Source organism: Budorcas taxicolor, chromosome 9 (assembly GCF_023091745.1).
Source record: "Budorcas taxicolor isolate Tak-1 chromosome 9, Takin1.1, whole genome shotgun sequence".
NCBI lineage: Eukaryota > Metazoa > Chordata > Mammalia > Artiodactyla > Bovidae > Budorcas > Budorcas taxicolor.
The window spans coordinates 32,472,905-32,490,137 of NC_068918.1; the positions used below are offsets into that span (position 1 = coordinate 32,472,905).

At 43.9% G+C, this 17,233-nt stretch overlaps 1 protein-coding gene across 1 annotated transcript in view; it reads right to left on the minus strand.

Annotated features, from left to right (window-relative positions):
- LOC128053312 (coiled-coil domain-containing protein 162-like) overlaps positions 1 to 17,233 on the minus strand; it is a 150,210-nt gene that overhangs the window by 30,727 nt on the left and 102,250 nt on the right. The window contains exons 26-28 of the mRNA XM_052645813.1: positions 13,261 to 13,490; positions 12,209 to 12,347; positions 10,926 to 11,046 (exon numbers count right to left, since the gene is read on the minus strand). Coding sequence (XP_052501773.1) covers positions 10,926 to 11,046; positions 12,209 to 12,347; positions 13,261 to 13,490 — 490 coding nt within the window. The remainder of the gene's footprint in view (positions 1 to 10,925; positions 11,047 to 12,208; positions 12,348 to 13,260; positions 13,491 to 17,233) is intronic.

The window sequence follows — 17,233 nt, forward strand, 5'->3', positions numbered from 1 at the left end:
CTCATTTATTTTTGCAACTGGAAGCTTGTACCTCTTAACTTCCCTCACCTATTCTCTCCTCTTCTCACTCCAGGGGAGTCTTGAAACTAAGAGAGACCTATGGCGTCAGAGGTAGGAGCCAAGCCCCGTTCCTCCGCTCCCTTTTCTGTTGGGGGTGGGACTGGCCCTCAGCAAGTGCACCCACAGGGCCTCTCCCTGCCTCCAGCTATTTCTAATTTTAGATGGGATTTCCTACTCATACTTCCATTTTTCTGACAGGAGACTCAGTACACACAAGAGAAAGCATCCAGCAAAATCCTCCCAGAAATGCGATATGACAGAGCAGGAGCCTCTGGACCTTACAGTTACTGTTATTTATTGGGGGTCCTGGTTTTCAAAATGGGATTCCACATTTCTTCTACAATTGGCTACTTTCCATCATAAACAAATAAATCTGATTTTGTTTTCTTTAGGATAATGAAAGTAAATAGACATATTGCCACTCTCCTAATATAGTTGAAGTAGGAAATCCAAAAGAATTAATGTTGTGACTAGAAGTTCATGCTTCTAAGCAGTTTAAGACTTTCACAAATCTAAACTTTGATAGGGCAGAGGTCATGTATGCTTCAGAAATTCTCAGATAAGGAAGCGTGTATAGGGTTTTTCTTCCAGGGTACTCTCCTGGCAGGTCACTGGCTCACAGATAAGCCTGGTGAGTGGCTACACACTTCTAGTTTGGAGACCTTCCCCTGCCAAATTCCTACAAAGCTGGTTTGGGGTTTAGCTATGGGCTTAGCTGAGGGAGCAACCCCATGTCCAAGGACTGGCAGCTGTGCAGGCGTAGGAGGGCTGAGAGGAGCTACTGCACGTTCAAGGTCAGGAGGGGCGACTTGTCCAAGATAAGGAGCAGTGGCTGCACTTTGCTGGAATAGCTGTGAAGAGATAACCCACGTCCAAGGTAAGAGAAACCCAAGTAAGATGGAAGGTGTTGTGAGAGATCATCAGAGGGCAGACACACTGAAACCATAATCACAGTAAACTAGCGAATCTGATCACACAGACCACAGCCTTGTCTAACTCAATGAAACTAAGGCATGCCCTGTGGGGCCACCCAAAACGGATGCGTCATGGTGGAGAGGTCTGACAGAATGTGGTCCACTGGAGAAGGGAATGGCAAACCACTTCAGTATTCTTGCCTTGAGAACCCCATGAACAGTATGAAAAGGCAAAATGATAGGATATTGAAAAAGGAACTCCCCAGGTCGGTAAGTGCCCAATATGCTACTGGAGATAAGTGGAGAAATAACACCAGAAAGAATGAAGGGATGGAGCCTAAGCAAAAACAATACCCAGTTGTGGATGTGACTGGTGATGGAAGCAAGATCTGATGCTGTAAAGAGCAATATTGCATCAGTTCAGTTCAGTTCAGTTCAGTTGCTCAGTCGTGTCCAACTCTTTGCGACCCCATGAATTGCAGCACGCCAGGCCTCCCTGTTTATCACCAGCTCCCAGAGTTCACTCAGACTCACGTCAATGAGTCCGTGATGCCATCCAGCCATCTCATCCTCGGTCATCCCCTTCTCCTCCTGCCCCTAATCCCTCCCAGCATCAGAGTCTTTTCCAATGAGTCAACTCTTCGCATGAGGTAGCCAAAGTACTGGAGTTTCAGCTTTACCATCATTCCTTCCAAAGAAATCCCAGGGTTGATCTCCTTCAGAATGGACTGGTTGGATCTCCTTGCAGTCCAAGGGACTCTCAAGAGTCTTCTCCAACACCACAGTTCAAAAGCATCAATTCTTTGGTGCTCAGCCTTCTTCACAGTCCAACTCTCACATCCATACATGACCAGTGGAAAAACCATAGCCTTGACTAGATGGACCTTAGTCAGCAAAGTAATGTCTCTGCTTTTGAATATACTATCTAGGTTGGTCATAACTTTTCTTCCAAGGAGTAAGCATCTTTTAATCTCATGGCTGCAATCACCATTTACAGTGATTTTGGAGCCCCCAAAAATAAAGTCTGACACTGTTTCCACTGTTTCCCCATCTGTTTCCCATGAAGCGATGGGACTGGATGTCATGATCTTCGTTTTCTGAATGTTGAACTTTAAGCCAACTTTTTTGCTCTCCTCTTTCACTTTCATCAAGAGGCTCTTTAGCTCCTCTTCACTTTCTGCCATAAGGGTGGTGTCATCTGCATATCTGAGGTTATTGATATTTCTCTCAGCAATCTTGATTCCAGCTTGTGTTTCTTCCAGCCCAGGGTTTCTCATGATGTACTCTGCATAGAAGTTAAATAAGCAGGGTGACAATATACAGCCTTGACATACTCCTTTTCCTATTTGGAACCAGTCTGTTGTTCCATGTCCAGTACTAACTGTTGCTTCCTGACCTGCATACAGATTTCTCAGGAGGCAGGTTAGGTGGTCTGGTATTCCCATCTCTTTTAGAATTTTCCACAGTATATTGTGATCCACACAGTCAAAGGCTTTAGGAACCTGGAATGTTAGGTCCATGAATCAAGGCAAATTGGAAGTGGTCAAACAGGATACGGCAAGAGTGAATGTCAACATTCTAGGAATCAGTGAACTAAAATGGACTGGAATGGGTGAATTTAACTCAGATGACCATTATATCTACTACTGTGGGCAGGAATCCCTCAGAAGAAATGGAGTAGCCATCATGGTAAACAAAAGAGTCCAAAATGCAGTACTTGGATGCAATCTCAAAAATGTCAGAATGATCTCTGTTTGTTTCCAAGGCAAACCATTCAATATCACAGTAATCCAAGCCTATGCCCCAACCAGTAACGCTAAAGAAGCTGAAGTTGAATGGTTCTATGAAGACCTACAAGACCTTTTAGAACTAACACCCAAAAAAGATGTCCTTTTCATTATAGGGGACTGGAATGCAAAAGTAGGAAGTCAGGAAACACCTGGAGTAATGGGCAAATTTGGCCTAGGAGTACAAAATGAAGCAGGACAAAAGCTAATAGAGTTTTGCCAAGAGAACGCACTGGTCATAGCAAACACCCTCTTCCAACAACACAAGAGAAGACTCTACACATGGACATCACCAGAAGGTCAACACCGAAATCAGATTGATCACATTCTTCGCAGCTGAAGATGGAGAAGCTCTATACGGTCAGCAAAAACAAGACCGGGAGCTGACTGTGGCTCAGATTATGAACTCCTTATTGCCAAATTCAGACTTAAATTGAAGAAAGTAGGGAAAACCACTAGACCATTCAGGTATGACCTAAATCAAATCCCTTATGATTATACAGTGGAAGTGAGTAATAGATTTAAGGGACTAGATCTGATAGACAGAGTGGCTGATGAACTATGGATGGAGGTTCATGACATTGTACAGGAGACAGGGATCAAGACCATCCCCATGGAAAAGAAATGCAAAAAGCAAAATGGCTGTCTGAGGAGGTCTTACAAATAGCTGTGAAAAGAGAAGTTAAAAACAAAGGAGAAAAGGAAAGATATTCCCATTTAAATGCACAGTTCCAAAGAACAGCAAGGAGAGATAAGAAAGCCTTCCTCAGCAATCAGTGCAAAGAAATAGAGGAAAACACCAGAATGGGAAAGACTAGAGATCTCTTCAAGAAAATTAGAGATACCAAGGGAACATTTCATGCAAAGATGGGCTCGATAAAGGACAGAAATGGTCTGGACCTAACAGAAGCAGAAGATATTAAGAAGAGGTGGCAAGAATACACAGAAGAACTGTACAAAAACGATCTTCATGACCCAGATAATCATGATGGTGTGATCACTCACCTAGAGCCAGACATCCTGGAATACGAAGTCAAGTGGGCCCTAGGAAGCATCACTATGAACAAAGCTAGTGGAGGTGATGGAATTCCAGTTGAGCTATTTCAATCCCGAAAGAGGATGCTGTGAAAGTGCTGCACTCAATATGCCAGCAAATTTGGAAAACTCAGCAGTGGCCACAGGACTGGAAAAGGTCAGTTTTCATTCCAATCCCAAAGAAAGGCAATGCCAAAGAATGCTCAAACTACCACACAATTGCACTCATCTCACACGCTAGAAAAGTAATGCTCAAAATTCTCTAAGCCAGGCTTCAGCAATACGTGAACCGTGAACTTCCAGATGTTCAAGCTGGTTTTAGGAAAGGCAGAGGAACCAGAGATCAAATTGCCAACATCCACTGGATCATTGAAAAAGCAGGAGATTTCCACTAAAAGATCTATTTCTGTTCTACTGACTATGCCAAAGCCTTTGAGTGTGTGGATCACAATAAACTGTGGAAAATTCTGAAAGAGATGGGAATACCAGACCACCTGACCAGCCTCTTGAGAAACCTATATGCAGGTCAGGAAGCAACAGTTAGAACTGGACCTGGAACAACAGACTGGTTCCAAATAGGAAAAGGAGTATGTGAAGGCTGTATGTTGTCACCCTGCTTATTTAACTTCTATGCAGAGTACATCATGAGAAACACTGGACTGGAAGAAACACAAGCTGGAATCAAGATTGCTGAGAGAAATATCAATAACCTCAGATATGCAGATGACACCATCCTTATGGCAGAAAGTGAGGAAGAACTAAAAAGCCTCTTCATGGAAGTGAAAGAGGAGTGAAAAAGTTGGGTTAAAGCTCAACATTCAGAAAACTAAGATCATGGCCTCTGGTCCCATCGCTTCATGGGAAATAGATGGGGAAACAGCGGAAACAGTGTCAGACTGTATTTTGGGGGGCTCCAAAATCACTGCAGATGGTGATTGCAGCCATGTAATTAAAAGACGCTTACTCCTTGGAAGGAAAGTATGACCAACCTAGATAGTATATTCAAAAGCAGAGACATTACTTTGCCGACTAAGGTCCGTCTAGTCAAGGCTATGGTTTTTCCTGCGGTCATGTATGGATGTGAGAGTTGGACTGTGAAGAAAGCTGAGCGCTGAAGAATTGATGCTTTTGAACTGTGGTGTTGGAGAGGACTCTTGAGAGTCCCTTGGACTGCAAGGAGATCCAACCAGTGCATTCTAAAGGAGATCAGTCCTGGGTGTTCATTGGAAGGACTGATCCTGAAGCTGAAACTCCAGTACTTTGGCCACCTCATGCGAAGGGTTGACTCATTGGAAAAGACTCTGATGCTGGGAGGGATTGGGGGCAGGAGAAGGGGACTACAGAGGATGAGATGGCTGGATGGCATCACTGCCTCAATGGACATGAGTTTGGGCAAACTCTGGGAGTTTTTGATGAACAGGGAGGCCTGGTGTGCTGCGATTCATGGGGTCGCAAAGAGTTGGACATGACTGAGCAACTAAACTGAACTGTATAGCTGAGGGGGAAACATTCTATTTATTAAAGGTTTGAGAAATCTTTCCAGCACGCTTCTTCCTGCTGAGTTCAGGTTCCGGCATGCATCTGCATCTGTGTGCAGGAGTCAGGGGAAGTCAGGGTGAGTAGAATTTATCCAAGAGAAGCACTTCCTGGCCAGGTGGTGTCTGTGGTCTCCAAATGTGTTTTATTTTTGGTGTGTGTGTGGTATGGCTTCTCTAAGAAAAAAGGTGGACGTGGGAGGGAGACAGCATACTGGGGGTTCAGTTAGGGCTTTTTCTTCCCTTTCACTCTGTTCTCAGGTCATCTGACTGAAGGAAACTTTGATTTCCTGGTGGCAAAACCACTTCCCCTCTCTTCTCTGAGCACCCCACCTGCCCCACCCCCATACAGCCCCCTTCCTCTAGGAAGGGCACCTTGATTTGGCAGCACTTCACTTCTCTAATCCCTGGAGAAGGAAATGGCAACCCACTCCAGTATTCTTGCCTGGAGAATCCCTTGCACAGAGAAGCCTGATGGGCTACAGTCCAAGGGGTCGCAAAGAGTCAGGCATTACTAAGCACACAGTAGAGCACTTCTCTAACACCACCACAGACTCACTGTGCCTGAGCAACCCCGGGCTCCTAAGCCAATGCAGAACTGAAGGCACACAAGTGCCAACAATGACGGTTGTTTTCTTGACCAGCACGGTGGTGGTGGTGGGGAACGGGTAGGTTGAAAGCCATATTGCTTCAAGCATATGTGTGAATTCTGTACTCCTTTGCATCTCAAAATGCTGCCCAGAACACTAGTTCTTTGAGTTGACGAAAGATATTCCCAAGGTTCTGTGGTCATATAAATTCAAAGAATACTTCATGCTCTCTCTGAAGATTCACAATACACAGTAGGACAGTAAAGGCTCTGAGAAGGTCTGGAGTAAGGGAACCTTTCTAACATTATCTACTCTCAGTTTCCCAAACACTTTTAAAAAGCTAATAAAACCCTTACCTTCTTCCCTAACCCCTGCAAGTAGAAATCCTCCTGTCCAAGTCAATCAAGAGTAAGAGTTGGCCAATCATAAAAAGTCTGTTAAACTAGAGAATGCTTTAAAAATGACATGCACTATCTAAAAAATTTTAAATTAAAAATTCACAAATACACAAACATTTGTCAGTCTTCTAACACAGACTCTAGGCTTTTTCTTTGTATGCACCCACTCACTGGAATTCTGTATCATAAATCATAATACAAGTGTGTGGTCTACAATTGTGTGTGTGTGTGTTTTGCTTTCTTTTTATGGAGATAAATTTTAAAGACCATGAAACAACCCAAATGCCTGATGCTTTGTTTTTTTAAAGAAGTTTTAGGTTCACAGAATAACTGGACAGTTCAGAGTTCCCACAAATCCCCTGCATCCTCACACAAAACACACAGCCTCCCTAACTATCAACATCCCATACCAATGGGTACACTTGCTACAACTGATGAATCTACATGGATACATCATTGTCATCCAAAGTCCACAGTGTACATTATGGTTCACTCTTGTGAAACTATGGATTTGACAGATGTATAATAGCAGGTACCCACTATTGTAGTGTCATACAGAATAGTTTCATGGCCCTAAGAATCCTCTGTGCTCTGTTTATTCCTTCTTCTCTCCTCTCTCAACTGCTATCGACCACTGACTTTGTACTGGCTCCATAATTTTGTCTCTTCTTGAATGTCACATGGTTGGAATCACACAATATGTAGTCTTTTCAAGTTGACTTCTTTCACTTAATAATAATATGCATTTAAGTTTTCTTCATGTCTTCTCATGATTTGATAACTCATGTCTTTTTACTGTTTAGTAATATTCCATTGATTAGACGTACCACAATTTATTTCAATTGAGTTTTTATAGAAAAGATCTTTCTTTTTGTACTATTTCATTACTTTACATAATAATTAAATTACTCAAACACAATGACAAGTAAAACTGGCACAAACAGGTTTGGAGCAAACAATGATCAGTGATGCTAGGTAAACGTATGCAACCCAAAAGCTGTAACTAGTGAGCACCTTGCTGGCTTGTATTACCAAGAAAGATTCACGTAATCCCTGAGTCTGTGGTTGGGAGAACTACTGCATTAACCTGTTGAGGAGTTAGTACTCTAGGGCACACTGTTGGGGAAATGCTAACTCGACCCATGTTCTCCCAGATGTTTTGATTGTGCTTCTTTCAAGAAAAACATTTTTGTTGACTCACCTTTAACATATGTCTGTTTATGTATTCATAACTATATCCAGTACTATCACTGGCTAATATTGCAAAACATGCTGTACATAGGGTGAGATTCACCAACAGTGAGAGTGAATCTCAGTCCACACTCCCAATAGTTTCTTTGACTTAAAAAAAATTTTGTCTGACTTCTTCGATGTGATTAGTTTATCGTTTAAAACCTCATAATGTAATTGAAGATAAGCATGTACTAGGATTAAAACTGTCAACTCTATTATTTCTTATTATTCTCTTGTGGACTGCCTCCCCATGGTCACGTTAGGACACCTTACTATAGAGTGTAACATGGATTTCTTATGTACAGACTTAATCTATTTAGAAATTCTAGTATTTTCTTTCCCCATCCCTGGGCTATATGTCTCTACTCTGGAGACTGCTGGTCTTATAACTGCTCCGAGAAATTGAGAAAGTCAATTTAAAGTTACTTCAATGCCAAAACGTCAACGATGGGGGATGCAGAGCCTCTTTGAATCAGTGGAGCCTATCTCTCTGTTAAGCAAGCCCTGAGGCTGAGCGAGGATGCCTGGGGCTGCTTTTGATTGCTCTCAGGGGGAACACAGACTACCAAGAACTAGGTATGGCTGTGACATTTTCAGATGCTCTCAGACAAACTGGAAGCTCATTCAGAAGCTTATAAAAAGATTAAGTTCCACGACAAGGTGTGGAGGAGGGAAGTAAACAGGAGAAATATTCAAGCCTGTGATGTCCCCTGTTCTCAATACTCTCCATTTCCAGCTCCCTCTTGAGAAACCCCTAGCCCCAAGCTAACCTTGACCAGTAAGCGTGATCACTGCATGAAGAAGCAGGCCCTGTTGGAAGCCCCAACTCACTATGGCTGCTTCCTACTGCTGAGATGAGCAATAGGTGAGTGAGATTTCCAAGGTTTTACCATCCTCCTCTTCTGTGAGACCCAGCCCACAGAGGTCTCAGGAAGACGAAGTCGAAGAATATAAAAGCACCCTTGGTACACAGTGGGGACTCCCTCACTTGTACTGGGGGACACTCAGCAGAGGAGGAGACCCAGGCCTTCACACCAAAGCAAGCTGAACAAACCCCAAGCCAGCAATAACAAAACACTCTCACTACTGCTGTTTATTTTTAAAATCTTATGAGTACAGAATCTGAACAAAACTTTAGAATTGGCCAGTATATTCTAGCCAGAGTTTGGTAATATCAACCTTACCACCATTAAAGATAACTCTACCCCTCCCCTTTGCCTGACTCCCACCAGCTCCTTACTGAAGGCCCTTTCGAAGCACAGCTGATGAGCGCCCTGCACAAGGCAACACACAGCACAGCCGCAAAGCAAAGACACTTCCTCCCCCGGGCCCCCACCTGGCCACCTCATAAGAACCACGGCCCTAAATCATGCAGATGGCTGCACCTGCTGTATGCTTGTGGATTTTCTCCAAGAACTCAGAAGGAAGCTGCCTAGATGCAGCAAACACAGCATAAACAGCAGAGGCTTTGTGTCTTGTTAAACGCTCTGTAACTGGAGCTCAATCACACTGGGCTCTCTGGCTCTCAGAGATACTCAGTTAGTGGGGCTTCCCCTCTTGCTGCACAGTTCCTCAAAGTCCTGCTTGCAGAATCCAGTTACTTGAAGCACTGATGAAACCACAGTGTCTTAGTGAGGACAGAGGTTATTAATTAACATTACAATGTCTGTGGACCTTGTCTCAAAAGGAAACCGTAATTAGTTTTGTCAGTCAGACAGTTCTCCTTAGCTCAAAGACCAGGGATTTTCCTACAGAATTAGTAGGAGTTAGGAACAGGCACTGTAGTTCAGAGAGGACCAGTCACACAATCTATGGTGCCCCATGAAAAATAAAAATTCAGGCTTGTTCCAAACACAGGAAAAAGGTGTTTAGCACCACTAAGGTACTAAAATATAAAGTATTTTTCTTTCTTCTGCGGTCTCTCTCTTGACCTGTCATGGTGTTTTTGTTTTAATGTTGAACTCTCGGGCTTGGGGATGCTGGCAGGGCAAGCGCAACCTTCATAGCCATCAGGGGCCCTGCCCCGTGATCGGGGCATGAATACACATGGTCTACCAGCTACTGGACCGAGGCTTCATGCCCTAGCCAGGGGCAAAGAAGTTAAGCCAGGTATCTCTTCTTCCCACCGGCCCATTGCTCCTATCCACCATGGATGGGCAACCCCAAGGGTACTGCATCCTCTGCCCTGGGATATTCTAGGTACACAGGGATGGGCAGGCAAGCTCATTTTCACTAAGTCGCTCATCAAACACACCACAGTGCTGTCAGTATGGAGTCCCTGAGATGCTGCCAGGCACACATGCCCCACACATGCCCTCACATGCTCAGGCCCCCACTGGTGTGGGGAGTGGCAGCAACTGCTGGATGGGGATGGTGAGGGGGAGGTTAGTGATGCCTGGGGTGGCAGAGAGCAGAGGATTGGCCAGAGAACTCCTCCTGGCAAGGTGGGGAGGCAGCAGGAGGTGGGACTGTGAGCCCAGCCACCAAGCCTTTGGTGCCTATTCCATTGGTTCACTGGACACCACTGACAGAATACAAATTCTAGGTTGAAATAAAGCACGTCAAGATGGCACCAATAGAGCGTTAAACCCCATGTGCCCCTGTGGGAGTCCTATGAGAGTACACGGGTCACTTGCCCAAGAAGTCCTCCTGACTTTGGACCTCAGATGAAAGGAAACAATTTTGATTGCCTTCCCACCCCAAGTATGTGTATTTCTAAGACAGATATATATATAAGAAAAAGCTTCATGTATTTCCTCCATTTCAACTTTATTCTTTATTTCAGTTAGGAGTTGATCAGAAGAGACTGAAGTTTACAGATGTTCTCTATTTAAAAGCCTGCTAAGTGATATTCTTTAAAACATGAAAAGTACTCCTTTCTGAGCACAGGTAACTATATTCAATATTTAGTAACAAACTACAGTGGAAAACAATCTGATAAAGAATATACGTAACTGAATCACCAGATACAGACACAACATTGTAAATCAACTATACCTCAATAAAAATTTTTTAAAAGTACTTATTTGAACTCCCCTGGTGGCCCAGGGGTGAAGAATCTGCCTGCCAATGCAGGAGACAAGGGTTTGATGCCTCATCCAAGAAGATCCCACACACTGTGGAGCCACTGAGCCTGTGAGCCACAACCACTGAGCTCTCACTCTGGAGCCTACAAGCCGAGACCACTAGAACTCCTGCAGCAATGAAAACCCAGGGAAGCCAAAAATAATGTAAATAAATAACTTTTAGATACTATTTTCTGGGCATTGCAGTGTTTTTGTTTTTCCATGAATATGGATAGATACATGGATTGCTTTTATAATTAGGAAAAATAATTAAAATGTTATTTTCTAAAGTAATAAACATACTTTACCTGTAGGGAGAGTATGCTGCTCCTTGGACTTTTCTGATACAACCAGTGTTATATCTCTGTTAACTTTCCTTAATACCTCCTGGATCATATGAATTTCAAGACTTTCCAGAAGTTTCTGAAGCTAGAATAAGCAGTTTGAGAGTCACTCTTCACTATTAGTTTATACTTCAGGCTCCTAAATTCTTATATAAGGGCTTTGGGCTGGGTCCTGTCCTTTAGCTACTCTCTACTGAGGAAGAAGAAAGGTTTCTTTTTTTGAGGTTCCCAAGTGGGGTAGAGGCATCTTTTTGGAGACAAATGTCTCTTCTTCCTGGCTCATATCTCAATTGATAAAATACAACTCTTTTTTACCAGGTTCTGCTAAATTGCAAAGTGCTCAGTGTCTGAAGTGACTTCTTATGTTTTGGAGTCTCTAAATATGGCCAGGAATTTCATGACCTGTTTTATAAAAAGCGTGAAGGTCTGAAACTCAATTTAGATACCAAGGAGGATTTCACAAGAAGATATTAATCCATACACGACCAAGAGAAAACTCTGTTCCAATACCCATGAGCCCTTACTCTACCCTTTATGCTTGCAAAGCCCATGTTTCTCCCTGTCAGAGAACCCCTGGTGCTAGAGAGGAAACAGAGTTCAAAAGGGTAAGCAATGGTCATGAGACTGGGGTGTGTGTGGAGAAGGGACAGTGCTGAGTTCTCCTGGATGCTTAATGGACATGTATCTCTGTACTTACACCCACGCAGCTAGAGTCTTTGTTCCCTGTTACAAGCACAGCCAGGGACAGCCTGTGTCCCAGGACCAAAGGGAACAAACACTTGGAAAAACAACCCCTCCACACACCATCAACACACACCAAACAGACTAGTACATAAATTGTGTTGTCTTATTCTCAGAAAAACAATCGCAGAAGCTATTTTAAATATTCTATTTCTGTGAGCGTGTGTTGGGGTGAGACGATACTTGTGTGCTGAATTTTATGTTTAAGATGCTAGTGGTTATGTTTTCTGTTGTCTTTTTTGTGGTGGTGCACTTTAATTTGAGGAAAATAAGAATATGAAAACCTAGAATTACAGAACTGAGACACTAAGGTTAGCTATTTGCTTAATCAAAGCCCCACATACCTTTAAACACTTAAGCTTCCTTAGAGTCTGTTCAACAATTTACAAACCCTCAATTTACACTTAACTTCTAGAAGAAAAACACCACTTGGGTATAGCCGTAGGTTTACATGCTAATGCCATAAAGCAGATTTTCAAGCCAAGTTCAAAATAGCTTCTACATACCTGTTGAGTTTTTATTTCGATTTCTGAAGCTCCTTTTGGGGGAAGAATAGACTGACTAGTTATTAAAATTTCTTCAAATTCATCTTCCTTCCCCATCCGCCTAGCTATAGCTTTCATGCTGGGGTAGAGAATATCAGTTCTATTAAAGAAGAGCAACAGAAATTAGCAAACAAAAATTTTTTTTTCTCTTTTAGATTTTCTGACAATTCTTTTCACTCATGTTCTGTTTCCTGTCATCATGCATAAGCCTCCCAACTTGTCATAGATACTCACATCAACATCTAAATTCACCATAGTTGCCACTCCCTTAGTCAATATTAAATCCCAAGGCCTTTTCTCATTGGCACATTTAATTTCTTTGTTCTTTAAAATATTGACATGTCTTCTCATTCTCTATTTACCAGGAAAGCTATCATAGCCCATAAGATAGACAATTTGGATTAGGCCACCAAAGTGGGGGTTAGGGTCCTCAGTGCGGTCCAGCGTGCCGGGTGGGTGCTTAGTGAATGCTTGTTTGGTAACAGACACATGGCAGAGGCCATCTGCCTTTCCTGCCAGCTAAGGCATCTCAGCCAGCTCTTGAAGCTGAAAAAACAACATGGGCCACAGACCGAACTGCACCATACTGAACCCCGGCTGTGACGCTGAAGCTCTCAGAGACTCATTAGACATAAGTCCAACGTGGCAGAGAGTGGGGAGGAGGTCACAGCAGCGGCACTACCTACTCAATACTCTCTGGGATTCTACGAGCTAAAACGCTTAGAGTCAGTATTGAAGGGACACTTCAGAAGCATGTTTCCAGGGCCAGAACTCTGGGTAAATGATGTAAAGTGTTACTCAGTGGAATCCAGTGCTATGCCTGCAGTCTACAGAACTCAGCCTTTCCTGGAAAGCACTGCTGATGGACAGACACACTGCCCAGTTTCCTTGGCAATCAGTGGGCTAGGTATACCAGATTCAAGGACCAAATGTCACCCTCAGAGCAAGGGCAGTAATCTGCCAGACCCCAGGTTCCACTCCTCCACATGAATTTCCCCCTGAGCAACACTCACCCATAGAGCTCCAAGAACTGTTTGTGGAGAGAGGGAGAGTTGATGTCCTGGACTTGGAGCTTGAGTCGGCCCCAGTGCTCCTTTAGCACTTCCAGTTGCTTCCACAGCACCAGAAACGATCTTAGCAAAGCAAGGGACATCACTGCATCACATGGGCCCCCTAGCAGCTTGGAGGCCTTTGGGCTGCTTTGGAACTGACTTCTCAGTCCTGGCACTCTGGACAAATCTGGCTGAAAGCATTACAGAGATTCTTCCTCATTCATCATAGACTGCTACAAGATAACCTTCTACATGCAGCTCATGCACAGTGAAGTCTTGGAAGAATGACTCTTCACCCCAGGAGGAATGGCTTACAGGCCAATAGCGCATGTAGAACTTAGGGAGGATAAGCATCCTTCCTGAACACAGGTAGTGTTCAGAAAGGAGAGACATGCCTCCATTTTAAATTTCTGCTTGAGTCATGAACCACTGACTTTTAAAACTCTTTTACTTGGGTGCTAACATTTTTATCTGCCTTTGAAAAATTGAGCCTTTCATGTTTCAGTTCAGTTCAGTCACTCAGTCGTGTCCGACTCTTTGCGACCCCATGAATCGCAGCACGCCAGGCCTCCCTGTCCATCACCATCTCCTGGAGCTCACTCAGACTCACGTCCATCGAGTCCATGATGCCATCCAGCCATCTCATCTTCGGTCATCCCCTTCTCCTCCTGCCCCCAATCCCTCCCAGCATCAGAGTCTATTCCAATGAGTCAACTTTCATGTTTAGCCTCTGTGTTTTGAAAAGCACTCTTCAACACACTCAAGATTTAACAGCCTGTCATGGTAGAGCTATATTATAACCTTAAATTGAAGATTTTATCCATTTTATGGGTAAGGAAATGGAAACTTGGGTTTATCTTATCTCCTATTTCTCCTTCCGTCCTCTAAAATTTAGGCAGAAAATATGTCACTTGATTTGAATTTATCTTTCAATAGGCAATTTTACTTTAAAATCATGATTTGTTCATTCATTTATTGGCATTTCCTTAAACGAGTGTTGCTTGAGGGGCTGCTGTAAGCCTTGGAGGATGTGGAGGGAACAAAGTTTTCAGGCCTCTGATCTCCTTTACATCAGCGATACGAAGGCCAGGGCTACCCAGAGAATGACAGACAGAATAGGGACCTGTATCTCACCCATGGCCTGAAGACAATATCTCAGTTATAGGGAAAGGAGCTTTCCTTTGCAGACTCAGATCAGAGGACATTCAGGTAACAGCACCTTGGAGACTCAAGCTTCCTGGCCATGAACAGGAAGAACCACCACCCTAGATCAGTGCTATTAACATATGGGGTGGGGTGGTGGTGAGGCTGCCAGAAAGAGTTGGTCAGAAGAAGAACTAACAGGCATGTCCCAGAGGAGAGTGAACTCCTGCCAATATCTGGCAAGCCCTCCACCTAGTAGTCTACCTCCTCAACAATCAGCTAATGCATGCACTTCTGGATTTATTTCATCCTCAGAATCTTATGCAAATGAAATCTCACTCAGTGACCCAAGATATCCAACAGACCAAGCCCAAGCACTGTGACAAGGAGGGGGCAGCCTACAGGCCACATAGTTGGACCCCTCCACTCAAAAAGCCCCAAGCTCCTGCCACTATTTTAAAAGCCCTGAGCTGGAACTTCCTGGTGGTCCAGGGTTAAGAAACTGGCTTGCAGTACAGGGAATGCTGGTTCTATCCCTGGTCAGGGAACTAAGATACCATGTGCTGTGGAGCAGCAAAGCCTGCATGCCACAACTAGAGTCTGTGCGCTGCAATGAAAGATCCCACACGACACAGCAAAGATCACATGGACCAACACAGCCAAATAAGTAAATATTCAAAAAAAATAAAATAAAGGCCCTGAGCTAATCCATCCCCTTCACTTGGGACTCTTAGAGATGGAAGTCTAAAAGGTCACAGAACTGGTGACACAACTGGGACAGGAAACCTAGAGTCCTAGGTCATAGGCAGCATAAATTTCAGTGCTGCCCATTGTCTATGAATATGGAAATGCTATTAAATAGAACCAATCATAAAATAAAACTAATTAAAATAAACAATAATTTTAAAGCAAACGTACCTATTAAGAAAAGTCACCTCTTTCTAAACTTTGCAGAATGGGTGAAGGGACAGGAGACAGGATAAAGAACAAGGCAGAGGCGGCTAGGAGGTCAGGGAAAGATGATAACCCATCAGAAACAGGGCCAAAAGAGGGAAAATAGAAGGACCAAAGAGCCTAGCACGCTTCTTGGCCTTGGTATTACTTGGTCTATATCCAGCTTTGTAAATGTTCCTTCTAGGAGAAGCACTGACTCCTGTTATGGATTCAGATGGCACATCTAAACACACTTCCTTTTCCACTAATTGGCCTGATATGTACTTGTGACTCAGTTTTAGCCAGTGAGAGACAAGAAAATTCTATTGGAAGTTGTCTGGAAAAGATTTCCCTCCTTGACAAAAAGGCAAAGCCCCTTAAGGGGAAAGCTTTTTCACTCCTATCTTCACCTGAGGATGAGGGAGACATTCTGCTGACACCCAGGATGGCCCAGGTGCCTCCACCAGTGTGAACTGGCTCCTTCTAGACTTGACAGTGGAAACAAAATCAAATCCAAAATCACTGCAGATGGTGACTGCAGCCATGAAATTAAAAGACGCTTACTCCTTGGAAGGAAAGTTATGACCAACCTAGATAGCATATTCAAAAGCGAGACATTACTTTGCCAACAAAGGTCTGTCTAGTCCAAGCTATGGTTTTTCCAGTGGTCATGTATAGATGTGAGAGTTGGGACTGCAAAGAAAGCCGAGCACCAAATTGATGCTTTTGAACTGTGGTGTTGGAGAAGACTCTTGAGAGTCCCTTGGACTGCAAGGAGATCCAACCAGTCCATCCTAAAGGAGATCAGTCCTGGGTGTTCACTGGAAGGACTGATGCTGAGGCTGAAACTCCAATACTTTGGCCACCTCATGCGAAGAGCTGACTCACTGGAAAAGACCCTGATGCTGGGAGGGACTGGGGGCAGGAGGAGAAGGGGAAGACAGAGGATGAGATGGCTGGATGGCATCACCGACTCGATGCACATGAGTTTGGGTGAACTCCGGGAGTTGGTGATGGACAGGGAAGCCTGGTGTGCTGCGATTCATGGGGTCGCAAAGAGTCGGACACGACTGAGTGACTGAACTGAACTGAACTGAAAATCAGAAAAAAGAATGCTTAGGTTGAATAAAATGCTGCAATTTATGATATTAATACATTTTTCTTTATATTAACACAATTATAAGCTATAACTCTTCACATTTTTTAATGGAGAAATGAGCCCTCAAAGGCAAAAGTGGTAGAGTCATGGAAATCAAAATGCAGCCCTGGCAGTGGTAGAAGTGAGCCAGAACCCAATAAATAACATTTTCAGGATTAGCAGAGGTAGGGGAGTTGACAAAGAAGTCTGAGAAGGCCTGGCCCATGACATCAGAGGAAGACTGGAGAGGGCTGTGCTTTAGAAGCTAAGGGCAGACAGGCTTCAAGAAGGACACAGTGTTTCAAACGCTGCTAAGGCGTCAGGTTCGAAGCGGACTGAAACATATCTGTGGGATTCAGCGGCAAGGTCCCTGGTGCTCTTGATGAGAGCAGTCTCAGTGATGAGACGAGAAAGAAGGCAGAGGGCAGTTTTTAAGGAGTGAATGGAAGGTAAGGACATGGAAATGGCTGGTGCAGAGTTTGGCTCTGAAAAGGGGGCTCTTTAAATGGGGCAGTCGCTAGTTTACCCTGTGTCCACATAAGTTATCTGTCTGGTTCCAGATATATGCAGAATTGTTTCAAGCTATAATACTAGGGGGACTATAGGCTCCTGGTACCTTATAGCTTCAGAGGGACAAGTTTGGAGAAGGGAGTGCTTGCCTAGGAGTCCATGAGCTAGCTGAGTGATGAAAACAGGAGCCAGGCTGGAGCTGTTCACCTG